A 26,600-nucleotide genomic window follows, 5' to 3' on the forward strand; every position below is an offset into this window, starting at 1 on the left:
TATTAGTCATATAGCAAAAAAAAACAGGTACGAGCCTTTATGTTGCTTGAGACATCCCGGTACACAACCACTGCCTGTCATCGCACATACATATCAGCGCATGCTTCTTTACTTACTCATTGGACACTTTTATCCATATAGGGAATTTGTCCCCTTAGAATTATAAGATTCTATCTGCATTCTGAATAGTTCTTAGATATTGAGCTTCAAAGTTGTAGAACTCCATAGAGTTATATTGATAGGTGGAACAAGCTTCTTAAGATATAATGTCCAAAAATACATACAACTTCAAGAAGCACCTAACCTCAGCTTATTAGGTTGTTACAGAATAAGAATATGTCAATATCTCAATTTTGACATACCGAACTTTATAATTCTAAACTTGCATACATCAATTCTTACAAGAGCCAGTTTCTCCAGAGCAACTCACAATTTGTAAATTTTTCTGGCTACTGCTTGCAAGCCCTCTCCTTAGCCACTATGCTACCACCACCCACATACTGTACACACCAATACATATATACACACGGACATGCACACACACACGCACACACACACACACACACACACACTTGCACTCACGTGAGTGAGTTCCCCTGTCAGGTTGTCAATGTATTGCTTCAATCTCTCTGTGGCCACCAAGCACTCCTGAAAGAAACTGAGAGAAAAATTGGATTTAACCTTTACACACCGGATTGTCAATTTAGCATCAACGGTTAAACAGGGCAAAGAGATCCCATGGACACGGCACTAACCTGCTACCCGTCCCTCACTACTCACAGCACACAGCGGAAAGGGTCAGAAAGGATGTGGTTTATATAAACGTTTGGATGTGTAAATGTGCTGTTTTTAAAGCCAATTTATTCCTTCTGCTACACGTAATTTCCCAACTATTAGCTGAGGTTTATATATTGATCTTGCAAAATGTCTTCAGCTATGGGGTTATGGGGCAGTTATAATATGGTTTTGTTTTTTTTAACTCGCATAAAACACGGTCCTGCGGTTTATACACAAGAAATACTGTAATGGACATAAAACTGTTTAAAAAATAAAATGTGAAAAACAAAGTTAATTATGCACACTTATTATATATAATTATACACATTTTTCTTCATGAACACACACACACACACACACACACACACACACACACACCGACACATCAAGCACTTGTTAGCTAGATATCATGTAAAAAATTGGCTATGGAATCTAATTTGTCTAATCTAATCTCATCTGTGGAGCTGTCAATTCACCACATCATCTATAATGCGCGCACACGCACACGCACACGCACACACCCTCCGCACAAACCCCAAGCACAAACCCCAAGCACACACCCCATGCACACACCCCAAGCACACACCCCGCACACACACACACACACACAGTTTCAGGAAGAAAGTGGGACCTCAAAGACTTGGGCAAGGGGCAAATTAATTCTGTTGCTTGCCACAGCTTCCTTATCTTAAAGGGAGGATTTTCACAGATGCAGCGGCAGCACTGCTGTCAGCTCTGCACAGGGTTGATAGTGACAGAGACATTGTCTCTTCTGCTGGTCCTGACTAGTGTTTAGAGGTCAATCAATACATTGAGTGCACAAATGAGTGTGTAACTGTGAGTTTGTGTGTGTGTGTGTGTGTGTGTGTGTGTGTGTGTATGTGTGTGTGTCTCTGTGTTAAATCATCTGCTGTATGCAGACCAAAAATCGATGTGCAGAAAAAGCACAAACTTGTACCTAACTCTACGCACACAATCCCATCTGAACACAATGCTGTTGCACGCTAGCTGTGCTTCCTCTTACTTGCACTGGGAGTGGTAGTGCTTGATAAGATTCTGCAGCAGGTCAACGCCCTTCTTGGTCTTGATTTCATTTACTTTGATGAGGTACTGAAATAGAGAAGTGGGTGTGAATCAGACATCAATAACACATGCTTGAGAGGAGCTGTGGATAAGTTGCCTGTCTTAATTACAAGCATCTAATTGGATATTTAAGTGCAGTCTCTCAGCCATCACTCAATGGCATGGAACTGTTGAAATTAAAACATCTATAGCCATACTTCAAGATATACTATCGGTAGCCAGTGGAGATATAAGAATGGACTCAAATAACAAACAGTCTTCCACTTGATGGTGAGAAATTGTTAGCCATGTTTGGGTTATATAGTTCATCTATAACAATACAGATAATCGAATATAAGCAGTCATTGGAGATTTAAGCATAGAGTTAATTAACAGTACACAATATCCTCAATGCTGAGGATCTTTAGCCATGTTTGGGTTACAAAGTTTGATCTATAACTACGCTACATGATCTACTAGCAGGGTGCTAAGTAACACATGGCAGTGGGCTGAGAAGGAGCCCACACTATATGATCTGTATTGGTTTCCAGGACACCGTCCCCATGATCTTATTAGAGGACCAACTGTACCAATTACACCCCACACTATATAAGATCTAGTTGTATTGGTTTCTTACAAGAAAGCTCAACTGGCAGATACATTTACTTGTTTTTGTAATTTAATTTATTTTGACTTATTTTAAAACAAATAACTAACTTGTATATTTTTTTATTTCTATCTAATATAAGATTATAACACTTGGTAAGATTTCATTTTTGCAGTGTAGTTTAGCTTTCTATCTGAGTGAACCATAGGGTGGAGCTCCAGCTACACTGTTCTGGCAGGAGAGAGAAAGAGCTGGCAGAGTTTGACTCACTCTGGCACAACAGGTGCTGAGATAAAAGGCTTTTCAGTGGAGTGTGTTTGAGCATATGTGTTTTGATGATTAATGAGTGGGAGTCTGTTTGTCTGTGCATGTTTTGACTGTGATAGAGTCTATTGACGCCAAAGTTTAGAATGCCATCTGACGCATAGAATGCCATCTTCGTCAAAGAATAGAAAAGAGTTCTGTCTCTTGAGCATCAAATCCATAGATGAGAATGTCACAGCCAGTGGCCCACTGGCCTTCTGTGTCTGTGTCTGTACGTCTGACATGTACATGTATGTGTCTCTGTCTGTCTGTGTGCGTATATCTGTGTTTATGTTTTAATGATGATTATGTGTGTGTATTTGTGTGTTTGTGTGTGTGTGTGTGTCTCACCTCACACATCTGTAGCTGGAACATCCTGCGCTCTTTCTCGAGCTCCTCAGCGATCTCCCCTCCGCTCACCTCTGTCCGCACCATCCCATACTGCTTTGCCAGCTCACGCTTCTCCTTCTCTATCTTAGTGCTGCAGACACACGCACGCACACAAACACACAGACACACTCACGCACACATGCACACACACACACACACACACACACACACGAGAGAGAGAGTGAACCATAAAATACACACAAAAAACCCTTATGCCATATTTTTTATCCCAGTGCTGCATCTGCCAGTCTGTTTAGTACTGCCAAATGGCTGACACACACACACACACACACACACACACACACACACACGCACACACACACACGCACACGCACACACACACGCACACACACACACACTTGCATGGGCAGACACTCAGGGCCAGATGTACGTACATTTGCGAACGTAGCGTTATCAGCGTCATGGACACACCGCAGATTCCGAACGCTGTCAGACCCAAGTTTCCGTCGTATTTATCAATCGTTCAATCCTTAGTGTAAACTGCGCCTTTCTCTGCCTTTCTCCGCCCATAAACGCAATTTACGAACGTCCACAACTGAATGGCAGCGCAGTTGAATGAAGTTAACTGATGACAACATTAAAAAGAATCAAACGTTTAGCAATCATGAAATAATACCATACATGATAAGATGTAAACAAGCAGGGAGATAATAAAGATCAGTGGGCTAGTTCTACTCAAACTACTTGTGCACGTAGGCTATGGAAGATTGGGCAAATCTAGCAAGTAGGAAAGTTTAAGTGAATGATGTGAAAGTGAAAGTAAGACATTGAAAGGCCAACGAAAAGTTGAGGTTGCTGTTGGTAGTACAAATACTTTCACCACAAAACTGGTGCTCTAAATAGCGATTCTGTTGTCTTTGAAATGTTCTCTTATTGACGCATTGAACTGCAATTTGGATTAACACCTGCTTTTACAAGGCGGAAGTATTTAGGCGCAGAATAGATGTGCGCTTTCAGGAGCAGTCTTTGTACATACCACGGAATACATAATTAGGCGCTCTTTACTCTTCCCCTCCCATCTTTTTACGCTAAACTCCCACTTTCCCCTGGATCCTTCCATGAATGCATATGCATGACATGACAAATGCAATCTGCCACTTTCAGCTCCCGTGACAGGCAGTTTTGCGCTTTTACATCATTGCGGCGTGTTTGTACATACCTCGCAATGATTTTACACGCACATTGCGAAACAAATACGCCTGAAGTGGGCGCAAAAGCGTTCAGTACATCTGGCCCTCAGGGTACTAATGCTTTTGCTCCCACTTCAGGCGTATTGGTTATTAATTGATTATAATAATTGATTATTTCATTTCATTATTTCATGATCGCTAAACGTTTGATTCTTTTTAATATTGTCATCAGTTAACTTAATTCAACTGTGCTTGTATGTAGGCTCTGCTGTTCAGTTATGGACGTTTGTAAATTGCGTTTATGGGCGGAGAAAGGCAGAGAAAGGCACAGTTTACACTAGTTTGATAAATATGACGGAAACTTGGGTCTGACAGCGTTCGCAATCTGCGGTTTGTCCATGAGGCTTGTGTGATCAGACAGACAGACAGACAGACACACACAGACTGCAGTCATATTTTCGTGTCCTAGCTAAATTTGGCCTTGACCACCTAAACCCTTTGCAATTCAGGAAACGTTGTGAGATTCTTCCTCAACTGCAAAAAACGGCGTCATCACACCTCCAGTCCACTTCATCTGTGGCTCAACACATTGGCATGTTTTTTTTGTTGTTGTGCAACCTTCTACGAAATCACTTCCTGAGCTCGAGCAAAAAATAACACACTTATCTTGTCTTTGCATTCTGAATCTTATCAGAATGCAAAGACAATTGCAGTCAAAATACAGAACTTTTACTGTGCAAATTTCACAAACATCTTATATAACCAATAAAACGTATAAAACCAATACAAAAAGTAGTGCAACTTGCATAATTATACTTTTTATAAAACCTCTCTGCTAATATGCTTACTCTGTCAAATAGGCCTATCAGAAACATGCCTTATTGTTATTGTGTGGTTTGCATGACGTTAGTGGTAGGCTAACATTAACTTCATGTAGATGTAGATGTCTTGTTTGCCTGCCATGAGCTTCGGGTTCGGTTCGGTTCGCTAGGCAAAACATTAACAAAAAAGTTCGTTTTGGTGCACTGATGACAGTCAGGATAATTTCTAACTAGCCAGCTAGAATTGCTCAGTTCATGTCTATAACATGCTTTACTTGCTACCTGGATAATTTCAGCGAATATTCTTAAGGTGAGATGAAGGATAAGATCATTAAACTTCACTGTGTTCGGTGGGTTGCTAACTAACGACATCACCTACTTAGCCAGCTAGTTACAGCTATTGAACAATCTCAATAGAATTTTCGTGACGGTAAATCCCTTTCAATGCAGTATCATTAAACGTTTTTTCCTTAACTAAAGAAACAATTTAAGGTATTCTGTGCAACACCCTTAAATAAACCCCTTACCTAAGGATAAATTAAGCCTTAAGGGTCATACTTCAGGGGAAAAACTTAAGGTGTTTTGTGTTTACCCTCACTATGCCCATAGACAGTAAAAGAAAGAGACTATGAGAGAGACTATGCCTGCCTCGCGGTTCCAACATCACACGTGCGTGTGAAAAAAGTTCCGTCTGAAACACTGTCGTGCGGCGCAGCGTTCCAAACGTTGTGTAGGCCTAATCAAATACACCGGTATGGCGGTATATTAAAAATTCATATCATAACGAAAATATACACCGGTTTACGGTGTGAACCGGTATACCGCCCAGCACTACAATGAGACTCTATTGGAACAAAGTAGAGTCTAACCAACAAACTCAAGTAGAAGATATTACATTTATTAATGTGTAATACTTCTGACTGGCTTCCTCCTAGCTTTCTTGCTTTTTTTGCTTGCATACATAACTTGTTTGTATAGCCTATATGATTACTTTTCCATCTGTGGTGGAAAAAGTGTGCAGTTCTCCCAAAAAGGACAACTCACAATTTATTCTCGTAATCTCTCCAGGCCTTGTCGAATGGCTTCTTCAGATCCTGAGGAAGACAGAGAATAAGATTAAGGTTTCCATTAAGAGACAAACACATCAGGCCATGTCTGCTGGGCACACCAGCTGCTACCCCCCCCCCCCACACACACACGCCTCCCAGTCTTCCCTGCTCTTCACAAGTCACTCTCTTCCCTGCTCTTCACAAGTCACTCTCTTTATATATCTCTCTGTCTGTCTTTCTTCCTTTGTCTGTTCTACAGTATATTCTCTCTACCACTCTTTCTCCCCTTGTATTTCTCCATGTATATCGTTCTTTGTCTCTCTCTCTCTCTCTGGTGCAGCATGTCTCCCACACAGGCTTGCGTTTTTAATTATCCACTCGATGGATTTCCCCACAGGGAGGCCGCACTGATCTGCACTGCGTTGCAGCCTCTCTTGTTAAACACAACACACTTCATTAGCTTCTCACAGCCACACTCACACACTTATTCTACACACAAAGTGCCTGCACTATATTCCTCAAAAGGCTGCATGAGAGTGTGCAAGAAGCCCAGTACACCCAACCACACAATAAGCGGAATAATGAACTGTGGGTTTCTGGCGAGCTCGTTCATAGCAGTCGTTGCTAACCTTGAGGCATCAGGGTTTCCCGCAGGAAATGTGTTAGCCAAGGTGGTAGGTCGTTGGTCTGGTATCGGTTGCCATATTTGGGGGTGGGTTCTTGTATCGGTTGCCGTCGGTGGGGGTGTGGGTGTTGGCGTCTTGTTTGTGCGATACACTACAGACTCTGTATATTTAACAATTATTTATTAAACACTACATTATAAATAATAACCAGCTTCTCAAAATAACAGTTAACAAAGAATAAAGTAACAACACCAAACAAACTATACAACAGTATACAAATATTTCAAAATATTTGTGCAATTTTAACAAAGACTATTACAAACTATAGAACAAGTGCAAAAGAAAGTGCAAAACAACAAAATGTGCAAATGTGATCAGTCACTACTTATGGCAGAGCTGACAACTAGCATTGTTACAAGCCATCCTCCTTGGCTTTAAAAAGATAATTTCAAGGGCCCTTTGGTAATTGCACTGTTTTACTATTGGACCATTAATGCTTATCTTCATGCAGGCTGTCAGACTGTTGACCTGCAGCCTGTTCCGCAAGTCTGTCCTGATCTATACACTGAGAGTGAATGAAGTTTAGATCATTTTATAGTTTTGTGTAATATGGATGGAATTTGAGCGGAGCTTTTAATTTAGAGGCCGGAGGGCCGCCTGTTCCGCTCCCGCTCGGCTCCCATACCGCCTCACACCACGAAGTCTGAGGCATGCCCACTAATAAAACCAAGACCGTTAAATTTCAAAGATATTGGCCATATAGCCTAAGTTCGTTGATGGGGATGGAGATAGCTAAATAATTTAGAAAGCATACGCGTAGGCACGGATGGGCCTGGACGGGCCTAGGCCCGTCTATTGTCAGTCTTGCGCGTCCGATTAGACGCGCAAGTCAACACTGTGCTGAAAGCAGGTGTCTGTTTACTCGGCCCATCAGGTCAATTTAGCTCCCCGGTCCCAAAGAATTAAGAGAAACGGCAATATATTTCACTCATAACATTTATTTTAAAAGACTGCAACACTGATAGTGCACCAACAAACAAGCTTGGCAACGTTCACTAAAGGGATCAGTCGGAATTAATTGCCAAAAGAACGAAAATGACAAATCACGCAGTCGGCTAAATATTTTAACTTGCGCCAAACGGATGAACCCAGCATTGGTGCGTCGCATAAATTAAAACACAAATTGACGCAACAACTTGATCATTGGACAACCCTACCACTAAACCTTTCCATAGGCCTGCAACGTTTATGACATAAAAAGTGGAATATGAACGCATTTCATCACACCTGACAATTAAACGGGGTTGTGGCTGTTCGCGATTTGACTGATTCTTGAGAACGAGGGAGCGATATATTTGCACCGGGCCAGCTCCGCCACTAGCTCTGATTCGAGGCATATCACATATGTAAAGATTATAAAATCTGATTATTTTTCGATTCATGACACGTTTCTTCTTATTTTTAATGCGCTCTATGGAGAAGGGGGTTGGCGTTGGTCACAGTTTGGAATGAAAGGGAGAAAACAGGACAAAGTAACACTTTTTTTTTTTTGACGACGAAGTTAAGGCGGCAGGCTTGTTTTGCCAAGGCGGCCGCCTTGACTGCAAAGTGCTGCGGGAAACCCTGGGCATTAAGAGTGCTGTTTAAGAGGGCTGTTTAAAAAAAGAGAGAGAGTCCTTGAGACATGTGATATTTAGGGAAGCCGGTAGAGCGTTACTTGTGATCGGACTGAGGTGACATTTGGGCTTACCCCTTTCACCTCTCTCAGGTCTCCTTTCACCAGAGAATCCAGGAAGAAGTTGATGTTGTGAAGCATGCTGTTCAACTGCAAAGAGGAAAAAGAACTTATCACCAAAAAAACCCTCAACCTTTACACAAGCCAAACATGAAAAAAGTGTCAGGTCATACATATTTTACAAATACTGTGGTCTCTGTATTTCAGAACACTGTGACGCTTTTATCTGTCCTTAGGCCAGAGTTTCATACTTTTAAAGGACTTATAGATAACACAGGGACCCAGTGGGTCAGCCAGAGAGGGGTTCTGTCTTATCTGGAGGCATGAAGTGCCTTATCTCTGTCTGACTCTCTTCTCTGTGCGCGAGCAGAGCGGAGAGTCGCTCACCAGGTTTTTCATTGGCGTCAGCAGCTCTTTGGAGAACTCGGCGAACTTATTGAAGGCAGACGCCACCTCTTGCTCCCCGTTGCTCCGGAAATTTACGGCAAGTTTCTCCATGGAGTTGATGTAGACCTCCAGATGTGATATGTGGTCTAAAGCCGAGACACAACTTCATTAAGGGTGGTGTATTTCCATCAATGTCTTACAGAACTCATCACATAATAAATAAACAAATCTACTAAACCCAAATCACAAAAACTGTTTGAATAGTTCAGTGAAACTATGTGACTATGCCCTTGGTGCTCGTTCCCCCACGCTGCACACATGGGCGTATGACTGACACCATTTTAATTGAACCCCATTTTAGCATGTGGTATAATGGACAGGGTCTGGACAGAGCCTCTCAGCCTGAGCAATGGCCGCTGTTCATACGTGGGGGTCCAACCTTTGTGTGTGCCCTCTTTTAGTGATGCTGAACAGACTGGCTGTTTTCACACCATGGGAATAGCTATTAAGAGCCCTTGACCTCACCTTGACCTGAAGCATGCTTCGCTTTGGCAGCTTTCTTCAGTTTCTGGAGGACAGTCCGGTCACAGTCGAGGGCCTGTAAAAACAAACAGGATTTCACCATAAGAGTGTAACCCTCTCCACAGACAAGGCCATTTCCTTTTGAAGACTCAGGACAAAAACAACTGTATGAAGGAGTCAATGAATTTGGGGAAAACTGAACTAAATCCATTTGTTTTTCCCACCATATGGATACATTAGGACAGAATGTCCTGAATTAACATCTTTCTATAAACGATTCCAAGATAAGAAAATACTTATGCTTCCCACGTGATCACCAGAACATAGAAGGGAAAAAACTTGTACCGCATAGCGGTACAAAATATGAACGCCGCTCAGTCCTGTACATCCATTCCGCGAAAAGAAATCATATAAATGAATTTGTCTCCATCTTCTACTCCATCCCCCACTTTTGAGACTTTTGTGTATGCTTGTTTGGAATGTGTGTTTGCGGGCCGCACACAAAGTATGTGGCGCTGCAAAGGTGAATAGATTTGTAGCACTTGCCAAAAATGTGTAGCATTGTTATAAAACCTTTAAAATATCTAAACAATCACAAGTAGGGCAGTTCATCACAGTCCATCCATTGCAACTGGACTGATGAAAGGTACACCTGTAGGCTACATTGTATTTGGGAAAAGCAGAAGGTAGCAACATAATGTATTTATTTATTTATTATTAAACAAAACAATCCCTGTCAGTTCCATGCAGTTTTCAACAGCTATCAAGAAGAGAGGTCATGTCATGGATTTTTGTGAATGTTTCTTCTTCTACATATGCATAAGTTTAGTCATCTAGTTCATATGATATTCCGCTTTATTGTCAATGCACATTGCACAAATTAAATACCAGTAGTCTAAAACAAAATGCCGTTTTACCTAGTGGTGCAAATAACTGACATGTCCAAAAGGGCCTTCATGAAATGCGTTGCTAGACTGTTCATACACATTTTAACGGGCCAAGTTGAAGAGCTACTGTCCGTTATTGTTTGTGCAAATAATATGCCGATTCATGTTCCCTTGCATTTTGCAACTATGAGGTCCATGGTTAGTCTGGCTTTCGACAGACCAAGCTCAATCTTTTGAGAAATCGAAAAGGAATCGCTGGCTGCAAATCGATCAGGCTGAGTTCACCCAGCCTAGTCCATTGTAGGCGCCCGATAGAAATATTGTTTAATTTTGCAATTGAGATATCCACGCACTGGATGCATAGAGGGAGTTATGACAAAACCGTGACTGTTAACAAACTATAAGCTATATAAGGTATAGGCCCTATGCTAGGCCTATTACACAACATAAATTGTCACTAGGCTATCTATGCTGGCGACCCAAATAAAATCTCCTTTGGGAACCAATGGCTTACAGTATCAAGCGGACTTAAGCTGCTACCTCTTGGCGAAAAGTTAATAGTTTTGCATATCAGTAGTAATACATTTCACGAGCTGTGTGAATCACGGAAAGTTTACACTTCTAAATGGAACCCAACCCACTGTACAGTAGCTCAAGGTCTATGGCTAAAGCAGCCATAATGATAGCATTATCATTGTTTGGCTACTTCACACACACGTGTTTTTCAATCGCATAGACTACTACCAAGCTGGAATCAAAGCACATCGACTCCCCTCTCACACCCTAAACACGCACTTCGAACAAACAAAAAACGTCTCAGTCTCACGGTATAGCCATAGGCAACACTGTATTGGACCTGTAACGTTGGTACTAAATCATCCATCGCAAAGAATGATTTTTGTAGCACGTGCAACAAATATGTGTAGGTACAGCCCTGTCCTGGATACATCTCTCAACGTGCGCTCTAAAACATTTGGTTTAAATGGAGATGTAGATCACGGGTGCGTTAATAAATCTACATTGCGGCGAGTTGACACAAATTATTCACTTTGACGAATTTATAGTTTCAGTCCTAGTTACTTTACTTTGAGCCATGCTCTTCCTTACTTGAATCACCTTTGAGGATTGAAGTAGCCTATGGGTGTTTGGGAATGAACGTTGACTCAGATGCTTTTTGAGACTTTGAGCTAAATGTCCCAGCCCGGTGTTTAGGATGCATCATCAGGCAGTGTTGCCAACTTAGCGACTTTGTCGCCATATTTAGCGAGATTTCAGACCCCCCAAGCGACTTTTTTTTGTGAAAAGCGACTAGCGACAAATCTAGCTACTTTTTCTGGGGTTCTTGGAGACTTTTTGAGACTCTGGTGTGATGGCATGTAACGTCCCTTTTTACTCTTCTGAGTGAGCAGTGAGTTCGGCTGTGCTGTGTAATAAGGCTTCTACATACTCGGCGACACCAACCGACCTTAGGGCTGACACCCGTGGCGTCAAAATGATAGATCTTGCTGGAGCGCCAGGATTTTAGCCAGGTAGCGAGGTAGCGACCACTCATTTTTTTTTCAGACGAAAGCGACAAAGCCGGAAACAGGAAGATCGACTAGTTCGAGGGGCAAGCGAGAGTTGCAGTGTTTTGTTACAGTCGTGGAATTTTTAATAGTTTGCTGGATAAGTTAACAAAGTTACCAGCAGAGTTGCAAACACATGGAATTAAGAGGAAAGAATAGAAACAATTTATTTTCAAACAAAGGATATCTATTAAGGCCTGAACAAAATCTCTTTCCACTTCAGGAAATTACACAAACTCAGCCAGCTGCTAGCTAGCTAGCCAGCTAACTAAACTGTTTAAATTATTAAAATTTCCCTTGGGATGACTAGAGTATCTATCTATATATCCATCTATCTATCTACCTGTGCGCACACCTTGGAAACTAGATGATAATGATGGTGGTAGTTGTGAATATTAGCAACCAAAGTCTGAAGTACCATCACAGAGGCTAGCTAATAGCAGAGCCCGTTTACATTCTCTGCTACTAGTGTTTCTTAATGCAGCTTCTTCTGCTGTGTAACGTAGTTAGCGTTAATCTTTTCACAACAGCGACACCTCTGTTCAGGATAATATTGCAACTAGTGTCGTGACCACGACGCGCGAGTATAAATGGTTACGGCGCTCCTGTGACGTCACATTGTCGCGCTACCGGTCGGGTGCGTCGAGTATGTGGAACGTTTAAGAGTCTCAGCGCTGTTTCGTTTGTGAATTAGGCATATACCCTACTGTACATCGAGTTCGCCCAAAGCGTTGCCCCATGATTACAAAAGTAATGACTGGCCTATGTAGTATCAGCCCATGTTATCCACGGAAGTTGATGTTCTATAGATCTAACAGCTCAGACAACGTTATTGGAAGGTGCAGCAACTTCGGGTGAGATTACAACCAGAGTCAACGAGGCGAGCAACGATGACAGGGAAACAGGAGACGCTTCCAGCACCGTTCAACAAAGGAAAGTAGGCTTCAGACTTCAAGCTGTGCAAAGCAAATGCAGCAGTTGGGAATAGGTTGGAAATTACTGATTTTCAGCCACTTAATGCTCATTCTGGTGTAGCCATACAAGATGTACAGAAGTGTAAAGTGTATCAATTACCCTAATATATATTAGGCCAATTTTCAAAACCCAATGTGGCCCTTGAGCCAAATTATTATGATGAATATTTGGTTTTCCTTTAATCCTACTGAATTTGTAATTATGTATCGGCCGTTGTAATTGCCGATACTGATGGTAGGTACCTGTGTGTGTGTGTGTGTGTGTGTATATGTGTGCACCACCATCTACAGGCCAATGAGTGTACAGTCACTAAATGTACACATAACTTAATTTTTTTAGACCCCCCCCATGAATGAAATTCTACGAAACTTGGCATACCCCCAGAGAATGTCAGGTTAATCATACACAATCATAAAATTTGGTGCAGTTCTTAACATCTTAACTGAAGAGAGGGGCGATTAAAGCAGAATGATATTGCATTTTCATTTTTTACCGGGGGGGTGCAAATCACAAATGAGTGATTATGGGCTAGGTTGATGTGGGCCCTTGAGACCAACATACCATAAACATTTCTTCATCCTCGGTGCCACGGTTCAGGTAGTTATTTAGGAAAAACTGCATTTTTTGGGTTTCGGGGCCAAGGGCGGTGGGGGAGTGGCCCCCGGGGACCAAACGAAATTTTTCCGTAAAAGTCTAGTGGGGCTACATACCCACCAAATTTCATGTGCCCTGGTGTTTCAGTGTCCCGGGTATCGTTGACCAAAAATTCAGGAAGTAGATGACAGGAAGGGAAAAAAAAAAAAACTTTGACAATCCCTATATGACCGCTTCGCTAGCGGTCATAATAAACATTTACAATTGGATACACACATATGTGGTTTACTTTATCTCTTTGTTAAATAGGATCATCAACACACACACACACACACACACACACACTCTCCTCTACACACTCTTTTCTCTCCTCTACAAAAGCACTGGCATGCACACTGTTCCATTTCCCCAAACTCCCCCAGGCAACACAGTCAGAAAAAAGGGGCCGTTGCAATTGTAAACATTTCTCTTGGGCTTCTGCTGTGTCCTGCAGTGTGCAAATATCCTGTTTGAAATTACGCCGTTTAAGACATACAGAAACAAGTGAAGACGTGCACGAGAAGCACCACAACGGGGAATAAATGAAGGAGGCTTCACAGAGCATTTGTTCACTCCTGGCTGGAGTGGAGCATGCAAATCACCTGGCACCTTCAGCAGAAGCTTAGAATGCTCCAGTTTCACGCTCCAGATCGACTGTAGAGAGAACTGGCAAGGCAGGTCGCGTACAATACACCACAATCAAGCAGGCCCAAAGTGCCATCTTGGTAAACACTTGGCGAACTAGATGACACATTTCCAAAGCACACATGGAATCAGACACACACATGCACCAGAGGACTTTCACACACAGACACAGAGACAGGAAACAAAATAGCAGCATGTGACGACACCATGGAGACCACACCAGGAGAAGCTGGGTGAGGAATGTCCTTCACAGTCACCAAACTCTAGTGGTTTTGACTGCAGGCTGACCACACAGTTGCCTGCATCAGGAGTGACCAGATCAGAATAGAGTTAGACCCGAACCTACCATATTCTCAGCTTTAAGTGCCCAGTTTCAGTAGCAGAGTATATGTTGTGAAAGAATGTGTGTGTCTGAAACAAGCCCCTACTGATACAAGACAATATTAAATACACTGAATTTGTATGACATTACCAATTTAATAACACTCACTGATTATATTCCACTGTCTATTTACTTTTCAAGTACATGCAGCTGATAAGAGAGGGTTTTTCATTTTGGTAAAGTCTCCCTGTGAATACAGAGCAGAGGAGAGAGAGAGAGAAGAGGAGAGAGGAGGAGAGAGAGGAGAGAAGGAGAGAGGAGGAGAGAGGAGAAGGAGAGAGGAGGAGAGAGCGGAGGAGAGAGAGGAGGAGAGAAGGAGAGAGAGGAGGAGAGAAGGAGAGAGAGGAGGTGAGAGGAGGAGAGAGAGGAGGAGAGAGCAGAGATCTGCCTCTTTCTTGGCTCCTCTCTTTGTATGGTCTCTCGTTATCTCAAAGTGATCCCCGTACTTAATGACCCACAAGCCACCGGCTCCAACAGAGGGGTGCAGACGGAAATAGAGTCATTACACCGAATAGAGGACAGTATGGGGCAAAAGGAGGGGGGCACAAGGACATAAGGTAGCAAAGGGAGGGGATGCATAAAGCACGCCATCATAAAACCTGACTTAGCTGCTAATAAGGAGCAGGAAGAGCATGTATGACTCAGACTTAAAATGGAGGTGAGACACACACACACACACACACACACTGCTCCATAAGCAGTATTTGCCTGGGAGAGAGAGAGAGAGTGCAAAAGAGTAGAGTAAGAGAGAGAGAGAGAAAGAGAGAGAGAGAGAGCTGTGTGAGGGAGGGTCAGAAGTTCAGAGAGTGCACTTCCAGGTGCCCGTGTGCAGACGTTGGTCAGAGACTCCGACCTCAAGAGCGCAAGCTTGGCCCAGATGTTTGTGGCCTGGCCACGGCTTGGAATAGCCACCCTTTGATGGCTGAGGTTAGAAGGGTGGTGGGTCGGCCGACAGGAAGGGTGGTCTGCTTTTCTATTTCTAATTCGGTCTAAAACGTACTTGTACTTTGGGCTCTGATGCTAGTGTTACCAATAATAATGTAATTGAGCTCAAACTTGACTTAGGGCCATATCGTCCACGCTTATATGAATGACGACGTCCACACATAAACTATAACAATAACAACATGAAAAACGATATTGACGGAGATCACTTTCAGAGCGATTTTGAGAACGATAAAAAGCTGATGGCCAATCAAAATCCATCAAATTTTAGACATCACATTCATCAATACAAGGAGAGACTTTCCTTATTGTTGATCAGTGTGGACACTTTTATCGTTAGTTATCTGTATGGTTGTCATTCCTGGTGTGACTGGCCCTTTATTCAGGATGACATCAGTAAATGCAGGCAAGTATCTTCTAAGGGTCTTCAAATGCCTAAAGCGGGTTTAGACATTTAAAGACCCTTAGAAGATTCTTGCCGGCATTTACTGATGACATCCTGAATGAAGGTCTAATGCATAAACATTCAATAAATAATTAGTGTCTGACTTGCTGTCAAAAGTGTGTAACTTAATATATATAAAAATATATATAAAGAATAATACAGACTAGAGTGCATCTAGCTGTGCCAATCAGGGCTAGTCATCATCATTAAAATGAAATGTTGAATTTCCCCATGGGGATCAATAAAGTATCTATCTATCTATCTCATTAGTCCCAATACATGTCAAATACAATATTAACTTGACACAAATTCTTAACTTAAGCCCAAAGGCTCAATTCAAAACCCAATGTTTGGTCCAAGGGGTTAAAGATGACCCATTTGATTATGCAAAACACTGCTGCTGGGCAAGGAAGGCAAATCACTAATCAATTTATCTACAAATACAGGTCAATAACCCACCAGCACTTTAGAATAGTGGAGTACAAAACCTTTATGCGAGTTCTGGTAAAGGTCATGCCAATACCCAATTAATATGTTGATGAAATAACGTCTCTCAGTCACACCACTTCCTGCCATAGCACAAACAGAAGCTTGGAGACGTTCTCGGAGGACTTAATGGGAAGTAGCATTTCCTCTGGAAGCCGTGCCCTCCACTGTGCCCTGGCTTTGGGTGGAAACCATCTGAAAGCCCTCGGGGGGTGATCAACCTTCTCAGAGAGAGAGAGAGAGAGAGAGAGAGAGGAGAGAGAGAGAGCGAGAGAAAGAGCGAGAGAGAGAAAGAGGCTGCATCTCTGCCATTAGGACCCTGACTACCCCAGGCACTGCCCTGCTCTGTGTCCTCAATCGTCTCAGTGGCCGGTCTAAAGGCCCCTTGCCTCCTGGTGCTAGCGTTCATCACATGTCTGCTTTAACCCACCCTACCCACTCCCCACAATGCACATTCAGCATCTGTGTCAACTGACCAGTTTTCTCTACATCTCTTCTCAATGACAAAAGCCTTAATGCTGGTATCACTCTTTTTCACTCTCTCAAACTTTTTTCACACCCTGTCAACCAATTTATATTATTCTACACTCTAACGTGTAAAGTCATATTGCTCTAAAGTGGCGCTAGTCTCAGTAGTAGAGAAGTAGTCTTGAGGCCGGAAGGTGACCGAAACCCAGACCCACTGGGGATCAGTGTGTGTGTGTGTGTGTAGGGAGGGTGAATGAGCAATGTTCTGTCTTCCCTCAAAAGCTCGCCTTGTGATGCCCTTGAGCAAGGCACTTTATTCCGGTAGAATCGCTGACAGTAAAAAAAATCTCTAGTCATTCCAGGGAGCAGTGAGTGTAAAAATGCAACAAAAAAAACAGCAAGCATGCACAATCAACATTGGCCTGATAAGGAAGTCACATACCCACTCTGTGGCCCTGTGGTGAATGACCCATTCTGAGCATAATCAAGAGGTTTCTGTCCTCTCTAAAGCTCTGTGTCCAGTCACACTGCCTCCTCTGCAACCGCCTCTGTTGATATTTTTAAACTGCCATGATTAGGCATAATTGCAATTTTATGAGGGAAAAAACCCTTCAGGCTTTTCATTATCAAATTTGTCTACTTGCCACGCTGGGGGCAAAAACAGCATGACGCATCATCGCAAACACCAACAGCCTCCAGTAGCGTTGGCACAGACAAATCTGACCCCCTTAAGATTCCCTAGCATAAATATCATCTGTCAGGAAACCAGAAGTACAACTTCATCAGGGGGTGTTCCAGGTTACGCTGCTATGCCTGGAGAAATCAGGGGAAACCTGCTGTCTGGCTGATGGACTGATGGAAGTAATTAGGAATCGCACAGGTGGGAACCTGTGTATTCTTTTTGTGTGTGTGTGTGTGTGTGTGTGTGTATGTGTGTGTGTGTGTGTGTGTGTGTGTGTGTGTGTGTGTGTGTGTGTGTGTGTGTGTGTGTGTGTGTGTGTGTCTGAATTCACAAGTCAGTCTATTCTCATTGGTGCCCTTTGGTGCAATTTGATGCTACCCTAGTGAGAGACTGCAGAACCACCACCACCACAACAACAACAACAACCAGTGTACAAAATGCCCTGTCAGACCAATATTAATACATAGCGCCTTCACTTGCGTGGTTTATGAAGAAATCAAATGGTCTTGGCTCAAACATAACTGTGCTCATAGAGAAGTGATTCAAAACATGCTGGACTTGCTTTAACATCACGACTGAGCATCAGAGAGTCCATGCTGATATTTTGATACTTTGCATCTTTCTGCCGGCAGAGTTAGACAGAGCATGAATGGAGGGAGGCCCACCCAGCATGAATAATGAATGAACTGACCTATTCCTCATCGCATCTCCTGGAAGAGGATAAAAACCGTCTCTGTTGTGTTGTGGGTAACCCACTGTCTCCTGATAGCCAGAGGTTTACGTTTGTGTGGGGAAAGACTGACAGAGAGGCCGAGAGCACATCAATCAGCCTGACACATCCACTAGCGGCACACAACAACTATCAATATCTCACTGGAACAGTGGGGTGTGTGTGTGTGTGTGTGTGTGTGTGTGTGTAGGCCTTGTCTTTACAAAAGACCAAAGCCGTTTCATTTATGTGTGGGCAATTTCCAGAGCCGTGTCACATTACATAAACTCTCAGTATTTTCTCCACTCATCTATCCGCCTACATCAGTGTGTGTGTGTGTGTGTGTGTGTGTGTGTGTGTGTGTGTGTGAGTGTGTGAGAGTGAGTGCGCAAGCATGTGCATTTGTGTTTCTGTGTGTGTTTGTGTGTGAGCATGTGCGTTTAAACACCACAAATGAACTGAAGTGTTCTTGGGTGGATGCCTTGGGTGCTCTATAATTAAAGGGCTGGTCTGGGTAAGGGAGGCTGGGATGGGGGGGGGGGTCTGACAGAAAGTGACTCAGTGAGCTCCAGTAAAACAACACGCTGGGGACCTCATCATCATCATCATCATTCCATTCTATCCACTCACCCCTACTATCTGTTGCATACCACCCTCATCCTATGCACAGTACATCTCTTGAAGCATGTGCTACTGAAAACTTCCAGATATAGCTCGTTTTAAAAGTTCTTTCATCGCCTGTAAACATCACTAAAACCAGCTAAGACGGGCTTTTGTATCGAGGCTGTGTTTTCAAATCCTCTCTTCCCCTCATTGTAAACTCCCATCATCAGCTGGGATGAAGGGAGGTTTTAAGGCTTCGTTTAAGGGTTCCTTTTAGCCTGTGCTGTCGGCTTTACTTCACACAGCATCAACACTAATCTTTACCCACAGTGGGTTACTTAAAAGCATCAACTCATCACAAAGCGCCAGAACACTTGGAAGTCAATCGCAGTGCTGCGTCAAACTGGATCGCTCTGAAAGAACGGGCTGAAGCCCGAGTCCGTGCGAGCTGCACCCCAGTGGGAGTTAAACTGTGTTAAACTGTGTGGAGTCTTCTGTGATGAGCCTGGTGAAATCACTTGCGCTGAAATGGCTTTTGTTGAGGCATTGATCTGGCAGGGAGGAGAGGGAGATCGTCAGGCACAATGGGAGGTGGAGGTGGTTGTGTTGGAATAAAGCACCTCTTCAGCTCACGCGGTTGGGGAAAAAAAATGCCCTCAAAAATTGCTCCTCTTTGTTCTCTTCAGTTCTAACTGTCAAAATGAACTTCCCGTCAAATGCTGGTTTCTATGGAAACTCCCTCCCATTACTCAACCCGAGCACTTGTCCACCGTCCGGTGGCTATTTGTGCCTTGTGAAGTGGTGATGAGCCCTTTGATAACATTTTCACACACAATTATGAGAAGACTGCTCCTGTCAAAGACTGATTTGATCTACAATACACATTTGTTTCAGAGAGGCACCCATTTAAATGGGAGTTTAAACATTTTGGACATTTTGGACTGTGGAAAAAGAAAAAACCCTGACCTACTGTGCACATACCATTTCTGCTTTTTATATGGCTGGATAACTTTAACATCTCGGTCACATGTTTAAGAAAACAATGGGTTTTCTAGCCTTTGATGAGGAAAAAAACTGGCAAGCATTTGCAGTATTAACATAACCTTGCTACTTTGTTAGAGAGAGTGATCGCCATATAAAGCACATGGCCCTATATAGTCCACACCACTTTACAAAGTACTCTATGAGCATGCCATGATAGTATTTTACTGTGTGCTGTGCTGTGCAGGTTGGACGTGATGGTTTTCCTGTGCTATGCTGCAGATTGGCCAAAAGTAGAGATTACAACTGGTCAGTAACCAAGTCATCAGAAGGCTCACAATAAGATGATGACAATGCAGCTATCGGCCTTGAAGCGCTCTCGTTCAACTCGGCCCCTCTCTACACAAAGCAGGTGAGTCCATTTACCTGGCCGCCAGTGAGATGCACTGACTGGGTAAACAAGGGACAGCGTCCACAGGAATCACATTTCAGTGGCAGCGAATAGGCAGGCCTCTCCTGAAGAATGGCATACTCAGCAGGGATCAGGCACGTGGCAGCCTTTGTTTTCCGGGCAGAGTGGCTCTGTGGCTGGTTTTGAGCTTGTGCCGCCAGCCCCGACATTGTGTGAGTTCCAACACAAACAAAAACCAAATCACCCTCCAAAATACTCAGATGTGGGGCACTCCATTATACGAAAAGCACACAGTTTTTTTTTAAAAAAAAAAAGAGAGAGAGAGAGAGAGAGAGAGAGAGACCAAATTAAAAAAAGAATGAAGCACTGCCAGCCTGTTAGTGGGGTAATGTGCATTTAGCCTGGAAAAAATAACAGAGAGCGGAACTGATAAAAGGTGCTTCTGTAGAAAAATGGAATATTCTGGATTCCTGTAAGTGTCTACTGTAGTGTTATTTCAATGTACCGTAAGTGTGTTTCTCTTTTTTTTAATAATATATTTACCAAAAATGCAACTGGCATAGTTATTCCTGTCCACACGCTATGCTTCATAAAATCCCAAGCCTACTAGGACATTACAGAATGTCTGGTTGAGGCATTCAATCGCTACAGGAAAAAACAAACACACAGTAAACAGCTCAGACCAAAGACCAAGAGCACACAGCCCAAGCTGAATGCACACACTACAATTAAGGCATCTCAGAAATACAGTTTCCCTTTCCACATCATTTAAGCCACTGACCTCTCACTAACACGAGGCAATAAACGTTACATTTTTTACATAACACCAAGCCACTGGGCCTCTGCGCACAACTGCCCAAACACAGCAATCAGTCTTTCTCTATCTCCATCTCGTGCACTCTCTCTCTTTTTGTCTCTCTCTTTTCTCTCTCTCTCTCAGAATCAGAGTGGACGGCTACTGCAATTTCACCTTCACCCATTAGCATCGGCTTGTCATTGGGGAGAGATGAGAGCTTGAGGAAAGATGGGGGGGGCTCAGCGGACAGCTGCCCCACACTGCCCAACATGGAATAAAGAGAAAGGGCCAGAGATGCAGCATGAGTGATGGGTCTGTTTTTCTATCAAGACATCAAGACACAGACCCAAACAATGTCTGGAAAAGGATGGAAGTCTAAAATTATTAGTAGATTTAAACCACTAGATGTAAGGACACTAACACGCTTTTGCAACAAATGTGCCTCTCTTATCTAGAAGACAATAATTGTGAATACGCAACCCTGAGTTTGCGGGTGTACATACAGTAAGTGGTAGGATGCTTTTCTGTTCACTATAAGAGTCCCCCTACAACCTTCGCCACTGAGCTGCTTCAGTTATTACTGGCATCACAACATCCATCTGACAAAATCCTGGAAGTGTGCTTCAGTGGAGTGGATTGCAGTATTTGGTAAAAAAGAGACAAGGTTAAAATTAACTGAATCTTTACTGCAATTCCAATTTCATCTGGACAACAAACAATTCTAATAGATAAAAAAGACACATTGTTTGGGTTGTTCTTCTCAACAAGCATGAGAAATTACAATCTGTAATATACAGTACCCGTCCTGAGCATGTAACCCAACACTCCTTTCCACCAGTCATCAAAACAACCCATCCGGTAAATCTCCTTGAACATTGGAGTGCATGTGTTTCTCTCCCCGTCTTACCTCTTGGTGCTCGATGTAAACAAATAGCCAAATCAGCTGTTGGGCGCCCATGACCAGACCCTACTCGCGCACACTGGTCCACTCGGATTATCCACACACTCCAATTAACCTCCCTAGTATTACACTCCGCCGACCGCCCTAATCGCAAGTTGCTTCCATTTCAATTTACTTTCAGCATCGCCGGTACCAGCTCAGCTAGGCCCATCCCTCTCACTGTTACACACACACACACGAAGGACCCATGATCCATCAGCCCAAGTAGCCAGCTGATGTGGAACTGACATATTGTCTGCTGGCGGCTGCAATTTCATTCCGCCTCATTCTGTCAGCACTTTCCCGGCCTTTAACCGAATGAAGACTGGGGCGATTCTGTCCGCTCAGTTAACTGGCTGGGTCACAAAGTCAAGGGATTACACACGGGAGCCATTTCCCCGACTTGCCAAAGACATCACAATGTAAATTGGAGAAGGAAAACACACACACAGAAACACTAACACACACACTCACACACTCTTTCTCTCTCACACACACAAACACTCACACACACAGAAACACAAACACATACTCTCTCTCTCTCTCTCTCTCTCTCTCTATGTCTTTCTCTCACACACAGAGTTCCAACATATGTAGAGCTTTGTCTATATATGGGCACAGGCAGTACATGCTTCAGTCCCTCTAATTTGAACCTGAAAAAAACCCACCTCCACTAACCTCTTCTTTAGCATCGGCCAACCAGCATATCTGGGTGAGGAAGGATTAGATGTTCTTTGTACTTGGGGCCAGACACAACAGTAAGCCTAAAATGATTACAGCTTTGAATGAGTAAACAACACACAGTGGACACCCCCACTGGCCGACACACATAGGGAAGGAAACTGCGTTGTGCATCACTCACGCCCCTCTTGGTCAGGGGCTGGACAGCAGTGGACAGACTCAAATGGGTTCCTCAAGCATGACTGAGGGAGTCACACATTTAGAATTTGCTCTGCTTTTTATTTGTGGCAATGAGCCCTATTGTTTTTCCCCTTTTCCAGAGACCAAGCAACTGTGAGTCTCTGGGCCCACGATAATCTGATGAATCGGTGTGTTGGGTTTTCTCACTTTGGAGACAGGAAGCGAATGGATGGCGCTTCCTGCCACCCTCCAACAGCGCAGCCCCTCGTGGAGATCCTTTGGGCGGCTGAAGTGAAGACCTCATAGTCTCCCAAGGATGTGTCAAGTCAAATGAGACCCAAACAGTCAACCATGTAATGGGCTACAGTGTCCAATGTGTACAGTGTGTTTCACAGGCTAGGTCATCGTCATGGCAACTGTGTACTCCTCCAACACGACAGTCTGTGCTGTGCTGTGGTGGCGTCAGGCATTCCCATTGTCACCAAAACAGTGACCTCTGGCACGGGCTCCAATCTGCCACAACAAATGACTCAAAACGGCATAAGCCATGACCAGGTTTAGTGAGGGAGATTAGGCGGCGGCGGTGGTGATGGTGATGATGATGAGATGTGTTTGGTGGGGGGTTTCCTTTCAGTTTCTGGACAGTTGTAAACATGGACTTCCAATTGTCTACATAATTTATATTTCCCCCCCACAATAGTCGAGGTTTGGCATATTTTTGTAATTTAAACTAACATGTTTTGTTTATTTTCTATTTACAATGTGCAGGCTACGTAAAAGAACGGCCACGTACTACTAGTATTTCCTACACCACTAATATGCCTACAAAGACAGTCTGCATCTACCATAAAAGCCCCTTATGGAAATCACACAAAGATCCTGTGTTCACCTCCTAGCGCGACCAACAGAGCGTCCGACAAAGCGACTTCTTGCACTTCTGTTATGACGTAAAGTGAAACATTAATGAACACAAAGACAGGACCGGAGTCTTATTATTATGGGGTAGCCTATATGTCAGGTGCGACAGTCGCGCAGTAGCACCTGACCTTAGGATAAGCTTTTCGCATACATTTGCAATATAGCTATAAGCTAAAGCTATTCGCATAAAATTGCAATCCGTTCACTTACAACCCAAATGAAACAGGTCTCTTTTTCCATGGATACTGGATAGAGGAAAATCTCGATAGCAACACTTTAATTCATGATTTCTGACAAAGACTGCATGCTCAAGTTTCTTCTCCATCACTGGGGGAGCGCAGAGGTCTGCCGCCCCATGGGTGCAATAAACAAAGGCAATTAGAATGTGCTCCGTGCTTGTCAACGGGACAGCCAAGGTTTGTGTCCAGTAAGCTAATTAACTGATTGTTAGAAAACAAAGATGACTAGACGCATGACTTGTCCACACGGCCCATAAAACACCGGAAAATAAAGAACTGAGCACAATAGAGCACAAAGACCGTAACCACGGTGCGGTTCTCCGCGCCTCCTTAAATAGAGCTAACTGGGATTGGATAATGAGTCCATCAGTAGCCTACAACGACAAAAAAATCCAGACACACCTTCTCATGCGGGTCTACCCCAAGAGACAAGCCGTACGCTGTCACAAAATTACTGTTATCAACAGTCTTACAGGATAGTCGCAAAATTCAGCCAGCCCGAAAAAAGCTAGTTTACTCACCTCCTCAATGTTGTTGGCGGAATTCCGGCAACTTATCATTTTCGTGGTAAAAGACGAGGTTGTTGGAGAGCTGTAGTCCTCCAAGGTTTCTGCGATGAACTCCTCTACTGATATAAACTCGGGCATTTCTGCGATATAATGAAAACCTTTGCGGAGAAATAATTATCTGAACTAAAATAAATACAAAATGTAAAGACTTATGTGTGCAACAAAACTCCGTCTAATTGGGTGTAAGGACAGAGAGCACTCTAAAGAAGTGCCGTACCATGTGTTTACGCTGTCCGACGGTCCATCTCTAGTAACGCTGTCTGTATAAGCTGAATAAGGAACTGACGCTCTCCCTAGCAGTAGTACCGTTGGCGCGCTTAGCGGCGCGCATGCTCGTGTCCGCCCCTCTCTCCTCACACAGTTGTGGTTGACGTGGTGGCCGGCAGAGCATCTGCACATTCGGAATACTTTCTGAATATTGTGCATTATGAATACTTTGTTTTTGTGTGTCACTTCATCACCCAACATAAACGTGACATGCAGTCTTAAAGCTTCTGCTTAGACTGGTCTCCAAAAAGCCCCTTTTCTACGTGAACGCATGATTTCTATTCACTCCGAGAGGGTTTTTGGCTCTGTAATATCTCTTTACGGAAGGGTAGTTTATAGCTCTATGTAGATTATATCACGCTGTGTGGGAAATGGTGTATGTGCGAGCGATTGAAACACGGCAAAGTGAATTTAAGCGTAAAAATGAATTGGGGCGAGAAAACTCTAGTCTAGGCAGTCAGCAGACTAAAGCTCTTTACAGTAAGAAACACTTCATTTCAAGTACTCTTTTGACGCGGTTTGGGGTGAGACTCTACTTGACATACCGCATCGTTAAGGGCCTGGAAGACACCTATCCCCAACTGTCACATCTCATTAGGGTTTCACTCAATCAGCTCCGGGCTGCACGGCCCGCAGCTCTCTCAGCCCCCACCGAGCGCCATGTGACTTCAGCTGAAAATTCCCAAGCTGCTTGCTCCCACAACGGGCGTGCTCAGCCACAACCGCTGCGCACGGCAGGCAGCAGCTGGGATAAGTGAGAGCTTCATTTAGTTACTCTCCACAAATGATGTGGTGAAAGTGAACTAGTGCTATCATTCTGGTCACTGGTGGATTTGGGGGAGGAGGTGCCCTCTAAGGTCCTATGTAATATTAAGACATGTAATATTAATAGTGCCTCTTAGAGGACCCCACCACCCCAAAATAATAAGTTAGCATAAAGTGCACTGCCACTGGTAGCTCTGAAAGAGGAAAGAATATGCAATGCAACTGTATTGTTGTGATAATGGAGTTAGCTGAAGGTTGGCTGATTGGCCATGTCCAAGCCGGACAACTTCTTTTAGGGTGGCCAGGCTGAGACCATTACCCACATTAGGGTGGCACAGTCTTATTTTTGCTACAACAAGAAGGTTGGCCAAATGGTTGCCAGAGGTGATCATGGCCACCCCTTGGCTCCACCTCTTCATATTGGGTGGCCTTTCATGAAAAACAAACAAACATATGATTAAGTGCTCTTTGTGGTGCTTTTATGTTTGCCAAAATGTCATTATGCTATGACAAGAAACTTTCCAATGGAGAAAATCATAATGTTATCAAAGTAATAATGTTAATTAAGGAGATTGGGCAGGTTTTGTCATACATCCATCACTGAACTCTCTTTTTTTGCCTCTCTGATATCAAAGTCTGTAAATACCAGTAATTATCAAAGACTCACTAGGTGCACAATGATGGACTGGCCGGATGATCCATAAATGACTGATTGGAAGTGTGGCAAGACAGGAGTAAACCTACAAACTCAAGCTATTTTAACACCATTCAGTTTGTCTAGCAGGCTCCCAAACGTCACCCATGACACAGTATATTTCTGAGAGAGATTAACTGGGTCACGACGTCAAGGCCAGAGGCAATGACTGGACAGGCTAAAGAAGAAACATAACACACAGTATCATCTCCTCAATACAGCCACGTTATCTCTTATCTTATTCTGAAAATGACCGTGTAACAGAAATATATGTTATGTGAAGACTGACAGATTCTGGGTTTT

At 43.4% G+C, this 26,600-nt stretch overlaps 1 protein-coding gene across 4 annotated transcripts in view; it reads right to left on the minus strand.

Annotated features, from left to right (window-relative positions):
- unm_sa1614 (un-named sa1614) overlaps window positions 1–24,849 on the minus strand; it is a 62,652-nt gene extending 37,803 nt beyond the window's left edge. The window contains exons 1-9 of one of the 4 annotated variants that reach the window (XM_048255864.1): window positions 24,789–24,849; window positions 24,524–24,669; window positions 9,434–9,506; window positions 8,909–9,054; window positions 8,537–8,611; window positions 6,156–6,205; window positions 3,101–3,230; window positions 1,802–1,887; window positions 583–658 (exon numbers count right to left, since the gene is read on the minus strand). In XM_048255864.1, the coding sequence (XP_048111821.1) occupies window positions 583–658; window positions 1,802–1,887; window positions 3,101–3,230; window positions 6,156–6,205; window positions 8,537–8,611; window positions 8,909–9,054; window positions 9,434–9,506; window positions 24,524–24,649 (762 nt within the window). In that variant the 5' untranslated portion in view covers window positions 24,650–24,669; window positions 24,789–24,849. Of the gene's footprint in view, window positions 1–582; window positions 659–1,801; window positions 1,888–3,100; window positions 3,231–6,155; window positions 6,206–8,536; window positions 8,612–8,908; window positions 9,055–9,433; window positions 9,507–21,951; window positions 22,036–24,523 lie in introns of those variants that run through there. The other 3 variants (XM_048255866.1, XM_048255865.1, XM_048255867.1) reach the window with 3 other exon arrangements.
- Window positions 24,850–26,600: the final 1,751 nt, after the last annotated feature.

Source organism: Alosa alosa, chromosome 10 (assembly GCF_017589495.1).
Source record: "Alosa alosa isolate M-15738 ecotype Scorff River chromosome 10, AALO_Geno_1.1, whole genome shotgun sequence".
Taxonomy (NCBI): Eukaryota; Metazoa; Chordata; class Actinopteri; order Clupeiformes; family Clupeidae; genus Alosa; species Alosa alosa.